Source organism: Pseudochaenichthys georgianus, chromosome 11, assembly GCF_902827115.2.
Source record: "Pseudochaenichthys georgianus chromosome 11, fPseGeo1.2, whole genome shotgun sequence".
NCBI classification, from domain to species: domain Eukaryota; kingdom Metazoa; phylum Chordata; class Actinopteri; order Perciformes; family Channichthyidae; genus Pseudochaenichthys; species Pseudochaenichthys georgianus.
Window position 1 is genome coordinate 4,077,944 of NC_047513.1, and position 23,904 is coordinate 4,101,847.

General features: G+C 41.5%; 1 protein-coding gene across 2 annotated transcripts in view; it reads left to right on the forward strand.

Moving 5' to 3' along the window:
- The first annotated feature begins 1,501 nt into the window (after positions 1-1,501).
- LOC117455114 (tenascin-like) overlaps positions 1,502-23,904 on the forward strand; it is a 65,082-nt gene continuing 42,679 nt past the window's right edge. For both annotated transcript variants that reach the window (XM_034094484.1, XM_034094485.1), the window contains exons 1-6: positions 1,502-1,533; positions 5,913-6,244; positions 7,198-7,255; positions 7,397-7,615; positions 13,610-14,791; positions 17,709-17,824. In XM_034094484.1, coding sequence (XP_033950375.1) covers positions 6,101-6,244; positions 7,198-7,255; positions 7,397-7,615; positions 13,610-14,791; positions 17,709-17,824 — 1,719 coding nt within the window. In that variant the 5' untranslated portion in view covers positions 1,502-1,533; positions 5,913-6,100. The remainder of the gene's footprint in view (positions 1,534-5,912; positions 6,245-7,197; positions 7,256-7,396; positions 7,616-13,609; positions 14,792-17,708; positions 17,825-23,904) is intronic.

Consider the following 23,904-nt stretch of genomic DNA (forward strand, 5'->3'; position numbering starts at 1 on the left):
GTTCATAAATAGTGAGAAACACAGAAGCTCATGTTGTCTGTGAGAGGATGGTGGAGGGGTCGCATCTTCAGAGTGTTACCCCCCCCCCCCCACAGGGCGGTGATCTTTGTGACAGGTGGGACGGGACAGAGGCGTCTGAACCCCACTTCTCCTCCTGCTGGTGTTTCTGACTCCTCCTGAGGTTGTGTGTATGAAGAAGGTCCATGGCTTGTGAGTGTTCATGTGCCCCGTACTGCTGACAGCAGTGTTCTGCTTGATGCGATCACATGACTACATGTCACCATAGCTGCTTTACAGCTGATATACTGCAAATGGTTTTTAGGATGTGAAATCGATTTTTATATTTTCGTCTTTTTAACAACTTCACTTTTCCTTTAAGGTCTTTATGTACCATGATACACCAAATCACTTCAGGAAAGTAATACAATTACTTTTGTCAATTAAAACAATGTCATAGAAATCAAATCCATGTAGAACAGAGTTACAGTCAAAGGGTTTGTAAATGGCCCAATAAAGGAACACATCTGATGTTGCAGCTTTATGCTAAAATTGTTTAAATGTATTATGTATTATCTTAACTCAATATCCAATCAAATCAAATCAAGTTTTATTTATATAGCACATTTATAAACGATTTTTGTTTGAGCCACAGTGCTGTACATAAAATAAAAATAGCCTACAGTATATCCAATCACTAAAGTATAACAAATATATTTAAATATTTTTTTAATATCTTTAACATAAATAAACGTGTTAAATTATCTGTAAATCACTTATGTTAGGGAAACCTTGTATCTTTGCAAACTTTATTTTTCGTTAATTCGAATAATAATAAGGGCTACACATTTATTAAACATCCCCTTCTGAACAAGCAATATTTCAGCCGTGTGTGTGTGTGTGTGTGCGTGTGTGTGTGTGTGTGTGTGTGTGTGTGTGTGTGTGTGTGTGTGTGTGTGTGTGTGCGCGTGTGTGTGCGTGTGTGTGTGCGCACGTGTGTGTGTATGTGTGTGTGTGTGTGTGTGTGTGTGTGCGTGCGTGCGTGCGTGCGTGCGTGCGTGCGCGTGCGTGTGTGTGCGTGCGTGCGTGCGTGTGTGTGTGTGTGTGTGTGTGATGCCAGGTCCTGAGCTGCTCCACTGACAGGGAATGGAGAGCAGGTTTCTCCCAGCATCACGATGTGTCCGATGAAACAACAACAGGAACACAGTCTATCGCCATGGAGAGTCCAGCAGGGGAGACGCACGCTACAAAACACATCAGAGATCGCCGGGCCCCAACGTTCCCTTAAGAGCATTCAAAGATTCAGATGTTTTCCATCGCAAATCTTCCGCCCAACAGGGACTTGTAAAGCACATAGAATTACATCAGAGAGAAAGAGAGGAGGAGGAGGAGAGGGAGGAGAGAGAGGAAAATTCTTCAAGTATGAGAAAGCTTTACAGCTCTCCTCCCCCCCGCTCTCTCCTCTGTCCATCCCCCGCCCCTCCTCTGCTGCTGGTCAGTCCGTCACACTCAGAGGAAGTCTGCAGACCACAGCAGGTAAGATGCTGCTCCACTCTCAGGGTGAAAGATACGCTTATTTGATTCATAATCAATCAGGACATTTTGCAATAGGTTGATTTATATTATAGATATTGTATTATATGCAGAATTACAAGGCAATAGGCATTATTAAAACTCACTCTCAGGTGGTCTTATGTGATACTTTGGAAACAAAACTGTATGACTCACTTTAGAGAATCAGTCATCACAAAAATAATGATAATATGCAGCCACATTCTGAATATTCTTATTCTAATCTATTCTACTCTGTTTCCTTTTATTTTATTTGTATTTGTTTTATTGTTTTATGTCCGATATAACCATGTTGCATTGTTGGAGGAGCTTGGGACTTAAGATGTGCGTTGCCATGTCGACACTGGAGCTACTGTGCATATGACAATAAAGACTTTCAATCTTGAATAATCAGAAAACATTTGGTTTTCATTCTTTCGGCACACCAGCTGTTGAACAATAGAAACTTCTGTGGCACTCAAAAAGTGCATTTTCTTATGCAAGGAAATACATTTTCTGAGTATCTCTTATTTCCAGTCTGCAATCAGGATGATATTATGTCACCCTGGTTCATGTTAATTACAAAACAGAGATAAGACAGATGTTCGTCCGGAGCATTTGAAAGATTGCCTTAAACAAGTGAATCCATGTTGGAAACAAGTGGAATCGCCATGTTTGCATAGTGGTTGATCCAGATGTGAAGTGCACTTCACTAACATCAAGGCATTATGGGGGATCCACTCCATCTTAAAGCTCCTGCATGCATGCAGGCAATAGTTGAAATGTGCTGCAGTGTCATCGAGGTGGCAGATGAAAATGGAAGCACATTAATGTGAAAATTACAAACCTTGAGAGTGAAGTGGTTTTGTTTTGTTGTGCACACGTGACATCATCCTGTCTGACTGTTCAGACTTTAGGGAGTTCACTTGACTGAGATTTGGGAAAGAAGGCTTGTACCGTAATGGCTGTCCATCATTACATCACCACCAACAACAAATCAAAACACGCCATTGACCTGCAAAAAGTCCACAAACTATTGTTCACATCTGTTACATGTCGTTAGCCTTTACTGAGTTAAACATGTACAGGGGGGCAGTGTTCCACATGATGGGTTGTTTAGGAGTTCTGCTGTCCATGTTTTAAAAGCTGTCTGCAAAAGGGGTGTTGTGTATCCAGAGGAAGCTGCAAGGAGACTGATACATGTCCCCAAGTGATGTCACCGGAGTCAGTGTTGCTTGAGTTGACCCATTGGAGAAGGAACAAAAGAGGGGGGGGGGGTTTGAAAGCAATGATGTCACACCCCTCTGCCGCAGGTTGGAGGCTCCAGGCTTCATTAGCACCAAACTAGCTAAACACACCTGGCTCTCACACCCAGCTGTCTGTGATTAAGTTGAATTATGGGTAATGTAGGCGCCAGTTTTTAAGGAAGGTGGAAGAATTTGTGGAATAAAACAGACTAAATCTCTGGTTCTGCTGCATAGAAAAATCTGAGTACTAATTTGACCAAGTTATCAAAAGCAGAACGTCTTTCCTGATTTGGAGGTACAGGATGAGTTTAACAAGTTGCAGTTTTCTATAGTATTTGATCAGAGGGGACGTTTTAATTTTCCAAAGTTTTAATTTCCAAAGATTGGTCTGTTTTTGGTTTACGTATATGTTGAACAGAAATAAAGTTCTGAAATGAGAATAGAGGTACAGTAGCAGGTTATAAATTAATTGTATTGTTAAGCTGCTATCACATGTATTCACCTTCATCCACCTCGCATCCGAACGCCTCCAGGTATCTCGTGTACACGTCATTAAACACAGCCACGTTTGGATATCAAGTTATGGAGCAGTGTTCTTTTTGGCTTCAGAGGCTCGGTGTGTGAACAGGAGGAATCAAATCAGCAGCAGTGCGAGAAGGTAAAGGTGAAGAGCAAGTGTGCAGTCTTTATGGTGCGTTCAGGGACTTTCTATTGCCCTGTCTTTCCGAGGAGGTGCAACCGGAGCAGCTGCAGCAGCTGTCAGCGGCAGGTATTTACAAGCTAACTGTTCCCATTGAGGCTGACGGCGGGGTGCAGACTGACTGCAGATGCTGAACTCTCTGAGTCAAGTCAATTTAGCACCAGGGAGAACATGTGGGTTCCCATATGAAATGCATCAGGTTGAGACTTCTGATTCCATTTGCCTCCTGCATGTTGTAATGAGACATGCCATTCTAACGAGGGGAAAAGAGCACCGCGTGTTTTTAGGTCTTACATAATGCCTGGAGGGGATCACATAGCTTTGACAAGTGGACCACCAGGGGAACATATACATGTATGTTCTGTAGCAAACCTATGATTCGGTGTCTCTGCTGGAGAAGAGAGTGTAGTATGTTCAGGTCATAATCCTTTGGCTTTTGTTGTTATTTTATATTTATCTAAATCTTGATATTTAAATGTTTTAATTGCCTTTTTTTTGCTATCCTTTTTTTAGAATTGTCCGATTGTCTCTCACAAACATCTCAAAATATACTGAATGTATTATTGGCACAGAATAGTGCAGACATCAGTAGTTCCCAGAATCATGGGACATTTCCTCACCATCTTAGAGTTCATATTTCCCTCTATGTTTTGTATGGAATGTCATTAGAGACGGTCGATTGTCAAAACTTGACTACATCTTTGACTTTTATTATAGCCATCAGTCCAACATTTCAATGTGTCCAAATACCCACCACACTAAGGACACTCAACCACAGCCTTTCAGTGTGTGGTGCAATCATGCTAAAACATTAAACATGTTAGTTAAAGAGCAACTGGCAGGTAAGAGACCCCAGTGAATAAATGTGTAGGGAAATGATGTATACAGTATACACTAGATTTAAAAAAAACAAAACATAAATATACACTTCAGTGACATCTGGCGTCGTTTTTGTAAGACATTTTTACTTCTGCATAAAAAGGTATGAATACATATGGTTCACAATGCTAGTTTTGACACAGAAGAGGTTGAAAATGTATAGTCGAATGCATATGACGGACCACAAATCATATAATGATGAGCCTGCTAGGCGTCCAAGAGACCAGGAGCAGCCAAGGATTAGAATGAACGGCCATCGGAGAGAAATGGAGCTGTGGTGTGAGGAGAACCATGGGAGAACAGGGCTGTCTTGGTGAGTGACCGGCGTTAGCTACAGTTAATGTTAGCTAACGTCAGTCACATCACAACATTGTAAAGTTAGCAATCATATATCAGGCTATAACTAAAGTAGTATTGATAATATAGTAACCAACTACTGCCGTGAATTGGGCAGAGAAGGAGTCCGAGAAAGTTGCTCCCCTAACAGTTTTTAGTAGCAGAGCTCAAACGGCTACTTTCCCCTCTGAAATCCTGCCCTTATGTCTCGTAAAACATATGAATTCCTGCATTTACTTTTTTAATTGTAATTTTCAGGCAAGTTTAAGCATAAATGTAATAAAACAAAAAAGCCTGCAAATTGCTCTTTAAGTGTTTAACTCGTACCAACTCTGTATTTAATTGCCTTACAAATGTTGGTCGACTCTCTTTCTACTTATTTTATGTCCATATTTGATTGGGATGATAGTGCAAAGGTTGATCAACGCAGTCATCCCATAAGAAAGGAAAAAGGTTGATAAATGTAGGGGAAACCCATCTTTATCTTTCCCTCCATTGGGGATCTCCCACTGCCTCAAGTGGTCATTTGAGGGACTGCAGTTGTTGGCAATCCCCTGTTTGCTTAATTTGTTTGCACCTGTTAGCTGCTTTGGTTTTTCTGAAATATTCTTATGTTTTACAATGGAATAACTTTTCAAAAAGTTAAAAAAATAATAAACAGATGTTTGTATTAACATTGCATTGAACAGTATTAGTGTGGGTAAGGATTAGGGTTAAGGTTAGAGTAACATGAGCAGTACACCTGGTGTAATAAATTAAGCCTTTTTATATAAAATAGCTCCATTATTTCTTAGTGACCTCAAAGTTTTGACAATAAAAGATTAACAAATGTTGACTATAAGGGAATTAAGATGTATTAATGAATTTATTTTAACTATTTGAGATTCAGAAATCACAGTCAACAAGTAAACTAAAAACAGTGAGACATTAGCATCCATTTCGTGGAAATACTTAATCCATTAAATAAATTAACATATAACAGTTTGACTAATAGTCTGCTGCGTGATCCATCAGCAACTGGCTGCATTCTAACAGATTACTCATTCAGAACAAGTTACTTTTTCCGTTGTGGTTTTACTGGCCGACACGCGACAGTGACAGTGAAGCCTGTGAACAGCTAATGGCCCCATTTGTGCTAATGGTGACCAAAAGGGATTGGAAATGTACGGTGGATTAAATGTGTGTTTCTGTCTTTGTTCCAGAGGGAGAGAGTCCCTGCCGTACAGAGGGAAAGTGTCCGCTGAATGTCCTCAGCTCTCTGGATCTGACTGAAGTGACAGCAGCTGACAGAGATCTCTTTCACCTCCACTCCAAGAGCTACAAACTGCTTCAGAACAGTCCGGAACCTTTCCTCTAATTCACCCTTAGGGAGGGTTTCCTGACCCCAGCCATGTTTTCCTTCATCCCCTCCCTCCTCCTCCTCCTCCTCCTCCTCTCCCCGGCTGCTGCCGCCCTCCTGACCCCATCGCCCCCCCGTGAGCTAGAGGTCAGAGGTCAATGGATTCCGAGGGACAACAAGCAGGACTCCTTCAAGGTCAGTTGATTGACAAGTTTTTGGATTGATTGACACATTCAAGAGATAATATCCATCTTTATGTTGTGACCGTTTATATCCACATTAGTCCAGGCTTTACAGAACCTGCTTCTCATGCATTTAGAGAAGTGTCCTGAACTTCAATTATATCATCATCCAAAGACATATTCAGATCTTTGACATCAAAATATATATTATGTTGAAATGTGCTTTCACTTTTTGTGTTCATACATGTATTTTTATTTCATTTAATTTGATCGGTTTGGGAATTTATCTTCTTCTGTTTATTTAAATGTATAATCTAACATATTATCTTTTCTCTTTTTATTGCTTGTGATTTGATTTCTTAATTGGAACTAAAAATGAATTCCCTTGACATAAATTATTCTGATTCTCAATCAGGTTTCAGGACTCTATGTCGTGCTTTAACACTTCGGATCACATACAACATATTTATTAGTGATGGTAAACACTTTGAAACTCTGACATGTAGCCCCACGGGCCCTTTGGCCTCCTGGGCATGTCCCTGATTTTTGGTATATAATCCATGGAAAAATATACCTGAGTTTACAGAACGAGGATGGTTGGTTGTGTCACAACTTTATCCAGTTCCTATAATTCTCTGGTCATCCTCATGCATACTCTAACTAACGACATTGACCTCACTTCATAATTAAATACATTGCCAAATATTGGTCCGTTTGTAGTCAATGGGAAATGGACTGCATTTATATAGCATTTTTCCAGTCTTTCACCCAGTCACACACATACACAGAGGGCTGCCAATCCTGCCATTTAAGGTGTACTCAGGGAGACTAACATTCTTGCCCAAGGAAACATTGAAAAGTTGACTGCTGGAGCTGGGCCTTTGATATTTCATTTAGCCCCATAAGTAGGATGTTGCAAACCTAACACAAAGAAACAGCTGATCGTTCATGTAATCTTTGTTACAGGTGGTGATCTCCGAGGGCTGCGTCACTCAGGGAGATTCATCTGATGCCAGCGAGGGAGGTAAAACCCTGCAGAGCAGTACTGTTTATCTAATGAAAAATATCCTCAACCAATGTCGCTTTCTTCCGACTTCATCATTGCTAATCTCAAAGTTCAGTTTCAACCTTCTCCCAGTTTTAATCCAACCTGTTCCTCTCTCAGGTAAAGAAATAGACCTGACTGCTGGTTCCTCTCTGGTTCTGACCCATAAGATCAAACTGGTTCCGTCAGGTTTTGGGTCGGGATCAGGGTCTTGTGGTTGTGAGGCGGACTTTGCTGCCCTGCGAGAGCGTCTGGAGAGGCTGGAGAGGGAGGTGTCGTCCCTCAGGGAGAAGTGTGGAGGACCTGAGGGGGGCTGCTGCACCTCCAAAGAGAGCAAAGGTATTTGTTTATGGCCTGACGTTACCTTTTTGATTCTGGCGATTGCATTTACGCTTCAAAATCATAAATCAGTGTTAATATGTGGATATTATCCTGCTGAACAAAACGTTTAAGCATGAACTTGTGTTTTTCCCGAAATCCAATCCAAGTACTGATACATGGAAGATCAGTATTTATTTTTACTTCTTGGTTGGCCAACAAAAAATACGTTGTATCATATGTATATATGTATATTCATGACTTAATAAGCAACACAAATGGCTATAATCAGTTTAAAAACAAAAGGCCTCATTCACCATTAGCTCCCTAAGTTTGTTCTTAATTATATTTGATGAAAAAGCACCAACGAAAACTCCGTCAGATGCTTTACGGTTCCTAACCTGCAGGGTTGTTTCAACCAGTGTTCCTATAATGTATCTGTTCTTCGACGCACGAAATTCTTTAATTTTATTCCGCCCGTTATTTTGCCGGTCTTCTCCTCCCGCATTGAACATCGCAGAAACTCCGTTCAAACATCAAAACGTTCAGCTCGGTCGGGAATCGAGTGCTATTACTTTTATCATTCATAACTTTCATAATGCCAGAGATACATCCCATAATACATCACATTTTTAACCATTGAAGTCAATGGAGAAAATCTTCAGACTTGAACAATCTTCATGCGACTTCAACTGCTAACTGTTCATTCATACCTTCACTCAGAAACCTCATTCCAACTTTAAAATGTTACACATCTTTCTGATATCATTCGTGTAACATAATTTTTAAATCTGATTCTTACTTTTAGAGATATTAAACATTGTTCAGACCTTGGTAAAGAGGCTTTCTTCAGATTTTAACATTAACTAGAGAGCGTGATGTCACAGCTAGAGTGTAGGAAATCTTTTTTTTTTTAAACTGCCATAATTCCCAAACCCTACATTCCTGACATATCCTTTTTCATGACACACGTAGGAAAACCTCTCGTAGCTTGAAAAATGACAAATAATTAAGCAAAAAATAATTAAACAAAATGCCTCTTGAGGGCATGAAGTGACAAACACTTTCAACATGTCTCCATTAAAGCCCATTGTAATTTCAGGCTTTCACCCGAAAGTACACAAAAAGTACACTTCAGATACTCAAGTTCCTTGACATGCTTCACGCTTTGAAATTTCACCGATATCTGTTACGGTTCTTCAACAAAACGTTCACACGTAACAGGTTTATCTCTCATTCAGAACAATGGAAACCTTTGATCTCTGGACACCTCGTTAGCTCAAATATAAACACCTGTGTCATGGAACACGATGATTTCATAACTCCAACTGACACGCTCAGAGCAGCAGAATTCAGATACTGGTTAATGGTCCTGCCCTCAACAGCTCTACGCAAATTATGGGGTGTCATCATATGCCGTTTCCATGGAAACGCACCCCTCGGATGCGTTTCCATGGAAGATCAAGAGGGTGATCAAGAGAAGAGAGAGACGGTGGTCAAGAGGAAAGAGAGAGGGCGATCAAGAGAAGAGAGAGAGGGCGATCAAGAGAAGTGAAAGAGGGTGATCAAGAGGAGAGAGAGAGAGGGTGATCAAGAGAAGAGAGAGAGGGTGATCGAAGAGTGAGAGGGTGATCAAGAGAAGAGAGAGGGCGATCAAGAGAAGAAAGAGAGGGTGATAGAAGAGTGAGAGGGTGATCAAGAGAAGAGAGAGGGTGATAAAGAGAAGAGAGAGAGGGCGATCAAGAGAAGAGAGAAAGGGTGATCAAGAGTGAGAGGGTGATCAAGAGAAGAGAGAGAGGGCGATCAAGAGAAGAGAGAGAGGGCGATCAAGAGAAGAGAGAGAGGGCGAGCAAGAGAAGAGAGAGAGGGCGATCAAGAGAGAGGGCGATAGAAGATTGAGAGGGTGATCAAGAGAAGAGAGAGAGTAATGTAACGCTAGGGAAGGCTAAGCCTTCCCAAATATTTTTGTCACTGCATCCTGGTAAAATAAAAATGTAATGTATAATGTTTGTGTCTTTGACATTAGCGCTGCTATGCAGCCACCTGTGCCCTGTTCTACGAAGCCAGTTCAACAGACCCTGAATATGTTTGAGTTATCTTAACTAACCCTAACAAACGAGATCTCGCTAAGCGGTCCTACGACGCTGGTTATCAACTCGGTAAATCAAGCCAGGGTTCTCTCTCCAGCTGAGAGCACGTTCACGTGAAAGGGGCGGGGTTAGCAACATTTGACCAATCACAAACAGGGACAAGTGTACTGTATTTCCTTTATCCTGTAATATGTAAAACAAATTATTTAGCCTTCCCAAACCTGAGCCTCACGCGCCGCCTATGCTCCTAATGTAATGTATAACTCTTCACATGTGTGCTAACAGTCCAGCCGTGAAGACATCTACGGGACAGTTTTGAGATGTCTTCAAATGTCGTTGCCATGGCAACCAGTGTTGTGCTAGTTACTGAAAACCAGTAACTAGTTACCATTATTAGTTACTTCATTTCAAAAGTAACTCAGTTACTTTACTGATTACTTACACCAAAAAGTAATGCGTTACTGTGAAAAGTAACTTTTTAGTTACTTAAAAAAAGGGCTCCCATTATATTAATGCCCTTAGAGCCTTCATTTCAGTGCTGTTATTGCATTGGAGAATAATACAATCTATTGATAAACTTGACATGCATTATATGCAATCTGGATAGCATCGATATTAGCTGGCTTTCCATTTTTGTATATTCTTTCTCCAGGTAGTCCCATATGCCGTGTGCCGCCCGGACATGCTATCATGCTAACTAGCTCCCTGAAAGCGGGTGACTCCACTGTAGCAATAGCCTGCATGTGTTCTACAACATACCGTGCAATGGCTTTATCGACTTTCCCCTGGCTAGCAGTCCCTTGGTTAAAATCCAGCCGCTGTTGCTTAGGTGCAGGTGGAGGTGGAGTGGCGTCGGCTGAGTCTCTGTGGTCTTAGCTACTAGCTTCGTCCCAGCATGTTGTTTTTGCAGATGTGTTAAGAGATTTGAATGACTGGTTTGGGCAGTAGATAGGCTCTTTGACCCGCCAGGACACAACTTACATTTAACTAAAACTTTCTTTTCTTTGTGCTCGACAAAAGTGAAATAGTGAGAATATCTCCAGGTGGAGAAACTAGACTTGAGCTCCGCCGCCGCCATGATAGTCTTGTTAGTAAACAACACAAACACGCCCACAGCCCGTCTCCGCATGTGACACAGGAAGTATCTAAGTACATTTACTCAAGTACTGTACTTAAGTACAGTTATCATCTCTGTTCACCTGGCTGTTGACTATATAAAAAAACTAACGCAGTAACGGAGTAACGCACCATGTAGTAACGGTAACTGAGTTACTGAATTTAAAAAGTAATGCGTTAGAGTACTAGTTACTGTAAAAATTACGGCGTTACAGTAACGCCGTTATTTTGTAACGCGTTAGTCCCAACACTGATGGCAACACAATGCTCACCAAACGGCCCAAAAACTTCACAGGTTTGGTAACGATGCAGCCATCAACGCATCTAAGCGTATTATGGGGTGTCATCAAATGCCGTTGGCATGGCGACAGATCATTCGCCATCAAGTTAGTTCAAAAGTTTGCAGTTCAAATATTCTGCTGCTTTTCCAAGCCTTTTTACTTTCTTTTCTTCTCTTATCACACATTCAAGCCCCCTGTGTTCATGTATCATTTCAATCTAAATTCTTCACTTTCTTCTTACACATTACATTTCAGCAGAGCAATTCAGCATCAGCTTTACAGCATAAATCATTCCCACTAGCAATTTCTTCAGGAATTGCTTTCTCTAGTAATTCATATCATTGTCTTTGTTAATTAGAAGTGCATTCCAAGAAGAGTTGGTCAGTTTAGACTTCATAAAGATATTCTGCTACATTTGATTTATTTTGTGCAAGTTACAAGTTTGGCCTTAAGGTGGCGCTAAAATAAAAGTGAAATGTTACAAAACCATATCAAGTAGCAGGTAATGTGATGAAATGCACTACGGAGTTGTATACAGGAAGGTTATTAATGAAATGAACAAAAAGTTCAATGATTCTGGACTGCCCCTTTCAAATGTATTGTATCATTATACTTTAAAGTGTTTCCTCAGAATAACAACTGTCAAACCATAAATCAGCAGATGTAGGGTATGACTCATACTGAACATATAAAAGTCTGACTCAGAGTTCACAGTCTATATATTTCCCAGCTTTCATCTCTCCCTGCTCCAAGTCCTTGTCACATTCAGTCACAAGTTGCCCTGCACGTGTCTTTGTTTCGGATGAGTTCATATTACTTCACTGTTTCTGCCTGTAGCTGCTCCTCCTGTTCCACTGACTCGTTATGCAACACATACTCACACACAACCCTTCTGCAGCCGACGGTTGACAATTTATCATGCATTAAAATAGTTTTAAAGATTTTAACTTTTCTGAGCATGTAGTTACACATTCATACCGTTTGTTCCATCTTTTTCTTTATTTTAGGGTGAGCACAAACCTTACCAGAATAGGTTAACACGTAAAAAACAGCTTCCGTCATGACGTGACGTGTGACCCAATGATTCCTGTTCATACCAGAATAATTCATTAATAATGAGTTGAACTCAACTCAACCCTACTTGTACGAAATAAATTGAAACCATCATTGAATCCAACAACAAAATATTCAATGATCAACTAAAAGATCTAATAAATATCCCTTCTCAAATGTTGACAAAGTTTAACCATTTGTGTATCCGCCCTGTAATGCTCTCAAAAGGTAAGAGGTTCTGCCTTGGCCCGCTCTTCCAACAGGTTTCATGAAAATCAATAAACACAAACATACTGTAACTTCCTTGTAGGTAAATATGAAAAACAGCTACAGTGGGATCAATATCATCAAATGTCAAAATAACTCATTTCTAACATTTGTGGGGTGGAAATATAAAGTACCTTTACCTCTATATTTAGTGACAGCAAGAACAGCACTTGAGTCTTTGTACTGATTAGATCCGTCACAGTTGAACCATCTTTGACCATTTTATATTCCGTTCGTCACCAAGTTCCTTGGTGAAGTGGAGCTGACCTCAAGACTGAGCCCATTAGAAACTGGCACAGCTCAAAGCATGAGCTAATTGTGTGTGTGCCGGTGTTTGTGTGTGTCGGTGTGTGTGTGTGTGTCCTCTGCTCTCTGCCCAGTGTGATCTCAGTCTCCATCTCCTCCCAGTCCAGCGCAGCTCCCCTCCTCTAATTAGTCAAAGCCAGGCCACGTTACGCTCTAATGACGGAGGATTAGGCCTTCACCTCCCACCATCGAATACTGAGAAGGAAGAGGACTCTGTTCTGTATAATTCAAGACATGTTTGACAGTGTGTTGCAGATGTAATAGATATGTTATTTAATGCAAAAAACACACCAAAAAAAGACTTGCACAATGGAAGGAGTCTCAACATATATGAGAAGTGGACACACATGCACAGTATAGGTCTCCTGATTAGACAATACTCTTGGCCACAAATGACAACATTTCACACACAAAAAAACTAACATATTTGGCGTTTACTCTTCCGTCTACATCTGACTGAACAATACACAGCCACATCTTTTTGCTGCTGAAACAAAAGACGAGTGCCTATGGCGGTAAAATGTTAAACTGTGGCTTTAGTGTTATAAGACATCATGTTTTTTTACATTATAATAGGACTTACTTACTTTTTGCACCTCTGCCTGGGAAAGACTTATCTCATTATAACTTAAAACAGTTTTTGTCATAACAAGAAAACCTTCTGAAAATCAATACACTTTTAACGTTATACCAAGATTCTGATGCATTTTTGTTTTTCTTATGTAGCAGCAGTACACTTTCATAAAAGTATGTGGGTAGTATATACAGAGTAAAGCAGGACAATGTCAAAAGAGTTTTGCCAAAACTAAGAAGGCTAGCATTTAAAAATCCTTTTAGTAGTTGGAGGCATCTGTATGTGATTTCCGTTGTTTATTTAATTTGTATGTCCCTCTCTGCTTCAGGTGCAGGCTGCTCCATTAAAACGGAGACGGACAAGTGTCCCAATGAGTGCAGTGATCAGGGTCGCTGTGTGGACGGGAAGTGTGTCTGCTTCCCTAGCTTCAGCGGACCGGACTGCAGCGAGTCCGACTGTCCCGGAAACTGCAACGACAAAGGCCGGTGCATCAACGGACAGTGTGTGTGCGACCCTGGCTTCACCGGCCCCGACTGCTCTGACAACGCCTGTCCGGGCAACTGCAACAACCAGGGCCAGTGTGTGAACGGCAAGTGTGTGTGCAGTGAAGGCTTCTCCGGTCCCAGCTGCTCGGACCAATCCTGTCCCGGAAACTGCAACAACAAGGGCCGCTGCGTCAACGGACAGTGTCTGTGCAACCCTGGGTCTACCGGCCCGGACTGCTCCCAGAGGGCTTGTCCGGACAACTGCAGTGACCGAGGTCGGTGTGTGAACGGTAAATGTGTGTGTGACAGCGGGTTCACCGGTGCGGACTGCTCTGAGAACTCATGCCCAGGAAACTGCAACAACAAGGGGCGCTGCATGAACGGACAGTGTGTGTGTAACCCCGGGTTCACCGGACCAGATTGTTCCAAAAGATCATGTCCTGATAACTGCAACAACCGCGGGAGGTGTGTGAACGGTCAATGTGAGTGCGAAAGCGGATTCACCGGTCCCAGCTGCTCGGACGAGTCCTGTCCTGGAAACTGCAACAATAGGGGGCGCTGTGTCAACGGAGAGTGCGTCTGCGATGAAGGATTTGGCGGCCCGGACTGCCTCGAAATAACTTGCCCGAACGACTGCACCGATCGCGGCAAGTGCGTGGACGGAAAGTGTGAGTGCGAAAGCGGTTTCACCGGAGAAGACTGCTCGCAGGTGTCCTGCCCAGGAAACTGCAACAGTAGGGGGCGCTGCGTTAACGGACAGTGCGTCTGCGATGACGGTTTCACCGGATCGGACTGCTCTGAAAAAGCTTGTCCCAATAACTGCAGCAACCGCGGGAAGTGCGTCAACGGGAAGTGTGTCTGCGAGGTGGGCTTCGCCGGGCAGGACTGCGGCGCCAAAGGTTGCCCTGGTAACTGCAACAGCAAGGGGCGTTGCGTCAAAGGGACGTGTGTCTGCCGCCGAGGGTTCAAAGGGCCGGACTGCAGCCAGTGTGAAGACGGCATGACTGGACCCAACTGTGATACCGGTGAGTCACAGCCAATGCATTTTAGAATCACTAATTGAGACTAAAGAACTGTGTCATTTACACCCCTTTTCCACTGGAGTGAGTTCCGTTGTACTTCTGGGCTGGTGCTAGTTTGCTTCGCAGCTGGCTTTCGCAGTTGGTTGGCAGGTTGAACCAACTGCGAAACCAGTTTGCAGTGCATTACATCATTTACTTTTGAACAATGGCAGACTGCGTAGGAGCTGTGCTCATGTTTTTCTTAAACTTAAGAAACCAGATTAAATTGATGAAAGAGTCCAACTTAAACCTCTTATCCGGATCCGAGTGCGTGGCTCTGGGTTCCAGCCATACTTGCCAACCTTGAGATCGGGAGCATTTCCAAAACCAGGGGGGGGGGGGGTGCTAGTGGATTGCCAGAGCTGTATTAGATTAACACTAACATGCTTACTGTAGTTGTAAGTGCACTGCCTTGCTGCCTGTAGCACCATCCTTGATGGAGCGTATGTGGGCTGGAAAGGAGTGAGCAGAGGGTCGAGTTGCCGTCGACTCTTGTTCTGTTTTCTGTGACTATCTTCCTCACCCTCTCAGACTTTCAGTTGCGCGCGCTACTAAAGAGATGCGCTACCATGGAAACCAAACAATGGTGTAGCTGTATTAAAGTCCGAGTGGAAACACTGATTTGTCAGAAATCGGGAGAAATGCGGGAGAAGTATGACCCGGGGAGGAAACCGGGAGAGGGCAATGAAATCGGGAGTGTTGGCAAGTATGGTTCCAGCCCAGCAGATTTCTGCTTCCAAATGGGAGAACAACATGTGAGGCAGAGAGCTGGTGCCACCTCAGTAGAAACACAGAACAACTGTTTCTGACCCACCCTGGCACCGCTTCGATGGACAAGGGGTATTAGAGGGAGTCTCCATTTACACCTGGAATTAATGTGTTGTTTGTATAACCATTTTTTCCCCGCATTTGGATCAAATATTAATATGCATTTTACTGTTCAAGCCCTCTTTTTACACCTTAAATATTGTAAATGCATCTAGTATCAAGACTGTATTTACATGTAGCTATGATTTGAACTGCTTACTTTAACACCTGTCTACACACACACACACACACACACACGCGCACACACGCACACACACACACACACACGCATGCAAGTGGCAAGGAAATGAATCCATATTGGGCCTGTCTGTCATGAGCAACATTCTGGCAATAGAATGCTTTAAATCATTTGTTTTATAATCAGGGGAATATGGCGCTATTTTGATAGATGTTCTCTGGAAACAATTAGTCTTCAATCCAAAGTTAATGATTAAATCTAAAGGCAGAAGAGACATGTGGTTATTCCTGAGAGGATGATGTAGTGCGGCAGTTCCCAACCCTGTTGTTTGACCCTAACCCCAGACGTCATGCATCCGTATTAAATAGGCCATGATGCTTCCTGTAGTGTGTTCTGTCGGTGTGATACATGTGACTTACATATAACCTGTACTTTGCTGAGTATTCCCACTCTAAACTTCTACACTTCTACACTTCTACTGCATAGGAGATGTTTATATTGTACTTGTTAGTACACTACATTTGTCTGGCAGCTTTACTTACAGTTCAAATTACACTTTGAAATCTCTCAATGTGTTTTGTTTATTAGAATTTAGAATCTTTAAAGGATAAAGTGTTCCTTTGTTTGTTAAAATGATCCTACTTCTCAAGCTAAATGAACATTTCAACAAGCCTCTGGAATCAGTTCACAAACGACATTGCAAAGCTCCAAACAAATGATTGTATTGAATATGATGCATTGCTCTAAATATACCCAACAATACATAAAGGAGTTAAAATAAGCATCTACAGCAGTACAATGCAACATCAACTTTGATGCAGCAGTAATGCAAATCCAAATACATCTTATTTTGTCATCTTATATAATATTAAAACACTGGCAGTGACATGTTGCTGATGAAACTTGCATTTACAGTTTTTCTACTGATACTTTTAAAGTAAACGATCTCAGTCCTTCTTCCACTGCTGCTTAAAAGTATAGATAGGTAGGAAGTGATGCAACAGTACTTTTACTACACGATAAATACTTTAACTTGCGTTCATTTTGCTGATAATATTGGGATACTTTACTTAGATTTTGATGCAGTACTTTTACTTGTAGTCTTTCCACAATGTGCTTGCACTGAAGTAAATAATATGATTGCCCCCCACACACACTCAGCCCCTCCCATTGCTGTGCACTTTTTTTTACTGTCGAGCATCCACAGGTAGTTTGAACACAGGATATGACCTCAGCAAGACCAAATGCTAAACACATACTTGTTCAGGTGCGGCAATGAAATGCCCCGACAGGATTCAGCATCTCCAAATCTTCATAAAAGTAGTTGAAGTAAAAAAACTTGTGTTTAGAAACTTTGCAGCAATGTAATGCAAAGAAGATGCAATGAAACGCATGTGTGAATGTGGTCGGCGGCCTCGTGCCTCTGTATATGAAGCGCATGTTGGGTCTGGGTAACTGGTTACAGGAAACATGACGTCAGGCTCTCGCTGAGCGGTGCATCTTTCAGCACCAACTTTATGAGAAACTGGTGCAGTAAAGCAAACCTGTGAATGATTACTGTGTGAAGTCATGCATCAGCTGCACATGTTCCCGTCTGGGCCTTGTGTTCTGAAGCATGACAATCCATAGAGCATAACATTCTATCAATCTATAATAATACATCATCATTAATGTATTTGCCTTTTCCCCATCCAATGACAGAGCTGGGATGTATCAGCTATAGCCAATGAAAGACAAGGGGTTACTGTGAGACTGACAGGGTAACTGCATTGAAAGTATTGAACCAAACTGGTCACAAGTACTTGATTGAACACAGATATGAAGTGGAGTATTTGCCTGCTGTACTAACATTATATTTGTATTTATGTTCTGCAGCCATGTCGGGGGTCTCTCAGCTGAGCACCAGGGACATCTCAGAGACAGATGTCACTCTGTTCTGGAACCCCCCCCGCGTCCAGTATGACACCTACCACCTGACCTTCAGCAGCCAGGTACACACACGTGATCCAATCGCACTCTGCCTCAGTCACTGCGCCTATTTATTTGCATTATGACTTTGTTTGCCGTCATTCCATCACATGTCACTTGTTGGACGCTTTTATCCAAAGCGACTCACGTACTCAATACTGTGGGCAATCCCCCCAGGAGCACTGTGGGGTGTCTCAGGGACACAACGACATGCTGGCTGCAGTGGGGTTTGAACCTGTGACCCCCTGACCCCAACGCACTAGTCCACTGCGCCACATCCTCCCCATACACATTCCTTCTAAAACGGTTCTCTGTACTCTAATATACTACACTACAATACCATATCATAATATACTGTAAACTAACGATACTATACTACAATGCTACACTACACTCAACAACTGCAAGACTAAACTGCACTACTACTACCAATACAATACTTTACTATACTATTTTATACTCTACGAGACTATACTATAAAACATTATACTATACTATATGTTACTACCCTATACAACGCTCTACTATACAATACTTTACTACACTCAACTATACTATACTCTACTGTACTGTGATGATATACTATACTATACTAAACTACACTTAACTTTACAATACTAAATGATACTCTACTATATGATACTACAGTACACTACACTATAATTCACTCTACTCTACTATACTGTACCATACATACCATACTATACTTCACTAGACTACACTACACTCATTTCTATTCTACTCTACTCTACTATAGCCTACTAAACTATACTTAACATTACTAAACCATACTATATTAAAGTACACTGTACAGTATCCTGAAGTTTGACCCATACATTTTAGAACAGGGGTCTACAACACGTCGATCGCGAGCTGCCGGTAGCTCGCGGGCAGCTTTTCAGTAGCTCGTCGCTCGATTATCGATTATAGCGTAGTAATGTTGCTTCTTGATTTTTCGTAATGTCAGGTTTTTGGTGGATTCAATCAAGTCTTGGATTGCAGAGGATGAATGTCCTCTTCCTATTTTCAGTTGATAAATACGCGTGTAAAGTTCGTGAAGGCAGGAGGAAAGCTTCCGCGATCACCGTCTCCTCTCCGTTCCTCCAAGCCCCGCCCCCTCCTCTAATGGCTGACAGTGACTCGATAGAAACTTTAATATTCACTTAACCACTGATTGAGATGATGAAGCTAACTTAATCTCATACATTCATGGGATTTATGTAACAGTAAGACAGAGAATGTAAGTGTGCACCCACATGCACTATTTTTGTTTTTATAATACTTTTGTAAATACTCCTGTTGTCTGCTGTGTTCAGACTTAAGTCATGTGTGTGATGCCTCATTCAAGACATTCAGTGTCCTTTTTTTAACAGAAGACCGTTGCTAGAAGCTGCAGCTGGACTGCAGAAGCATTTGTTTTTTGTTTTTGAGGATGGAAAAATGTCACACACAGATATAGGGAGGCTAGACCTATACAATTGATTTATTATGGTTTATAATGTCATGTCAACACGAAGAAGAAGAAAAGATGGCTGCACTGTTCAGTGTCAATCCTGTGGAGATGGAGATGGAGGTTATAAATCTCCAAAATCATGTTCAGCTGAAGTCTCAGCAAAACTCACAACATTTCTGGAGCCTTGTACGCCCAGAAAACTATAAGAACATCACCAAGCAGCACTGAACCTGTCTGCTTTATGTGGCTCTAATTGCCTTTGTGAAGCAGCCTTTTCTGGCATGAATGAAATCTAAATACAGAACAAGACCGACTGATGAACATGTAAATGACTCTATTAGAGTGAACCTAAGTGGGTCCAGCAGACACCTCTATGGTGGACTCCATGCAGCGCCAGTCATCTCACTGACTGTAAAAAAGAGTGAATGCACTTATTTTACAGACGTGCCATAAGATGCTTGCAAGGTGGTGATTAAGGTGATGTATTTACTATGTGGGCCATAAGAAGAAGTGAAAACATTGTATTTTTCTCTTGGACATTTATGTGAATCTTCAGTGAAGTACTTACTATGTTGTCCATATTAATACGTGAGAAATTGACGTTTTCTTGGACCTTGATGTGAAGTTAAGATTTTAGATAAGCTTTAGGTATTGATTTCGCACAAAAGTAGCTTAATTCAACTAATGAGTGCTATGTGAATAAATGTAATCGATGCGATGCAAGTAGCTCTTGGCCACTTTCATTTTTTCAAAGTAGCTCTCAGGTGGAGAAAGGTTGGAGACCCCTGATCTAGAACATGCAGCTAGTTTTTCCTCCACCATGGCAGGATTCTTGTGCCCTCACAATCTGTGGTTTGATTGTCTCCATCTGGCACTCAGGAACACCACATTAGTTCTCCATGGGTTTCTTCTCTCCTCTAATCCGGTGTGATCGGTTCAAACAAAGTGCATTCTGGGAAATCAAGTGTGGACCTCCTTGGAAGGACTAGCATTAAGTGTATTCATTCAATAAAGCAGGGACAATGGCACACTTGAATAACACATGTTCCCGTCGTTGGGATTGGCAGAAGCTATCGAGTGCTTTGAAGTCAAACCACTTGAGTCCAAGTGTTGTCACAACTCATTGGTTTCCAGTAGTGAGTAAGTCTAAATACTGTTTATGCTCAAAATCTGTCAATCGAGACGTAGAAACACACACACACACACACACACACACACACACACACACCCTTCACACACACATAATTCAGACAGCAGATGTTTGCCGGATGTCCCAAGAGCTGCGCAACATGTTCATACAGCCGCTTGTTTTGAGGACAAAACTTTGGCGGAACTTTACACAAGATCCTTAGGGAGCTCTAAAACACGAGGGTGAGGTCGTGGACAGAACTTTAAAACTCGAAAGCATCACCTCAAACTGCTGTCTGACAACATACATAACCATAACACATGATTATATACAGTACCGGCAGCCAATAGGACCACAGCTCTGTCTCTGAAGCATTTGTTTTTGTAAATGTGATGCCAGGTTAGATGTCATACATTTTGTGTGCAGGCTGGGATAATGAAGTTGTGTAATCATGTAGCATTTCCATGACAACAGGGATAACCACATTCCCCCAAAACTCTGAAAAAGACAACAAACATGTTAATCCTGCTACACTGGGTAATAGTTGAAGAGAAAAGTGACTTCACATTTTACAGTGACTTAAGACTTCAGGCAAGGTTTCAAAAACACTCAATTTAACCATTCAAGACAAAAAGAACAAATATTAATCAGTACATCTGTATTTTTTGGGATATTTTGAGCTACTTTATCCGTCATATACTAAAATAAATCAGCACAACTGCTCTTTTAAAACCATTTTAAAACATTATAAATGTCATCAGTAGATACAAAACCAAACCCGGGATCTGATCCATGCCAGGATGTCCAGAGGTTCTGTTCACACGGTAGTAAACTCAAAGTAATGCTCAGGAAGCCGGCGAATATGCTTCTTCCTCTAAATGAATTGACTCTTTCTGGTGGTTTGGTTCAAAGTGCCAAGTGTATCTACTACTGTTCCATCCTTGTCTCAGCACTCGGGGGTTTCCTCTCACATGTTTGTGAAAAACACTTGAGATATTGTCCTGATTACTAAACACATTCTCAGGTCACAGTTTGGAGATGAATGGACACTAAACCTCTGCTTCAGGCAAAGCACTGACAGTGTAAATACCTTACAGCAGTGTTTCTCAAACTTTTTCATACCAAGGACCACTTAACCAATAAAAAAACACTCGCGGACCACCTAACTCCAAAATCACATCGTTTTTCTAGAACAGATTACAAATCGCATGAAAATGGTACAAACAAGTGGTAACATGTTTGATGAAGGTGATGCGCTGGGCTATATCATACAATCGAAAGTGAAACTTAAGCTCGCTCCACTGCGGAGATATTCCCGCGAGAGTGCGTACAACTTTAATTTATTAATTTATTTAAAATGTGAAATTGTACCAATATACTCACGGACCAATAGGGGGCGCTCACGGACCACCAGCGGGGCGCTCACGGACCACCAGTGGTCCGCGGACCACACTTTGAGAAGCACTGCCTTACAGGATGAAAACTCCCACTCCCTAATTCAAACCAATTCAAATGTATGTCCAAGTTTCCAAGTATACAATACATATTTTTAAAGGTTGAACAATAATCATTTAAAAGGCAAGATTTAAATCTAGACTGATGTTTTCTCAAACGTGGACAAAAAGTCTGTGAAAAAAGAAAATAATACTGATAGATTTCACTATTTTAATTTACACTATTTTAGCAGCAAAAAGCTTAACGTTACAGCTCGAACGTCAGTAAAATACACATGAATATAAAACAGTGACTCTTATATTACTAGTGCCCTGCCTTATTCTATAGTTGATGACCTTCCTGCAGACATTTGAAGGCAACATGACACACATTCAAACGATACCAGAATGCTACAATATTACCCTAAAAGAACTCTTTCATACTATGCTCTATGAGAAATGCATTCTGTCAGTTTATGTGGCTCTTTGCCTTTTTCCCCTGCTAATGTTTTATTGCTTACATTAATAACGGCCCCAAAATGTCTGCAACACACTGATTATAATATTATTTGTCCATTGTGAAATACATAATAATACAAACAATTAGCCATCTTATATGAATGCCATGATGTACTACCATGATGTACTACCATGTACTACCATGATGTACTACCATGTACTACCATGATGTACTACCATGTACTACCATGATGTACTACCTGCCCGCAGGTATGATGTACTACCTGATGTACTACCATGATGTACTACCATGTACTACCATGATGTACTACCTGCCCGCAGGCTTCTCTGTGTTGACAATGAGCTCTTCCAACAGCCTGATAACGGTTCCTTCGGCGACTTCTAATGAGCATGTGTTGGATCGCCGCACCCTGCCATTTAAATTCCTCTGGACGCAGTTCAGCAATTAGCACCAACATGACTCAAAACAGGAGTCCTCATGCTCTCCCCAATTCAATACGTTCCTCAAAGTACCATTGTGTAAAACAAACATAAGTTTAGACAAACATTCAAAGGTAAAATATATATTCATTAACATTAAATAGGTAGAGGTTAAGCACACCACATAAAAGGAAGTTCAGGTTAGAGTTGACAACTATAATCCCTAACAGAAATGTTTTAAATAAAGTTGGTCGACTTTTGACTGATTGTCCATCTGATTTAGAGGCTATGAATAACCTATGTTTATATCCATGACGTGTATTTGTATTGTTATATGGATGGTGATAATATTTCATGTTAGTTTAGCGACTGTTTGTGCTAACAGGTGCAACAGCTGCAAACAGCCCGGTCAGGAGACAGTTTACATGAGACATTCGGGGGGGACGGAGCTGGATCCATGTTACGATGAGATGCATTTAGAGCCTACACAATGTGTAGTGTGCTGCTCTCTGAATCCTTCCTTCTGACTCCACAGCAAGCAGCGGTTAGGATGATTGTAACTCGACAATTGAATATAGTTGAAGCATGACAGATGTGAGGTTTTATTAGAATTTAAAACGGTTCCGTCTCACTGGGATGAACTCAGCAGTCACATGGAGGACATAAACACCTCATCTCCTTTCTTTCATTTCCTACATCGCTTCACTCGGACCAGATTTGATATGTATTTCCGTTCCTCCTCCAGGAGCCTGAGCAGATAATTGAACAGCAGGAGTGGGTGTGTTATTAGTGACAGCGTTAGCATCACACCAACACTCTCACTGTGTGTGGGACAAACACACGGTCGCTAGGCAACACTGTCTCTTTAAGGCAAGGCAAGGCAAGTTTATTTATCTAGCACTTTTCAACACAAGGCAATTCAAAGTGCTTTACAAAAACCGAAACACATTAAGAAAATGGCATTTAAAATCAGTCATTAAAAATAAAAGCTAATAAAATAAACATAAAAAGAAAAATTACATGGATAAAAGTTAAAGTGCAGTCTAAGATATGAATAGTTCAATTAAAAGCAGTGACAAAAAGAAAAGTCTTCAGCCTGGATTTAAGAGCAGACCCCTCACCCACTCACTCACTCACTGTTGGAGGAAGTATTTACATCCTTTACATAAGTACAAGTATTAACACTGT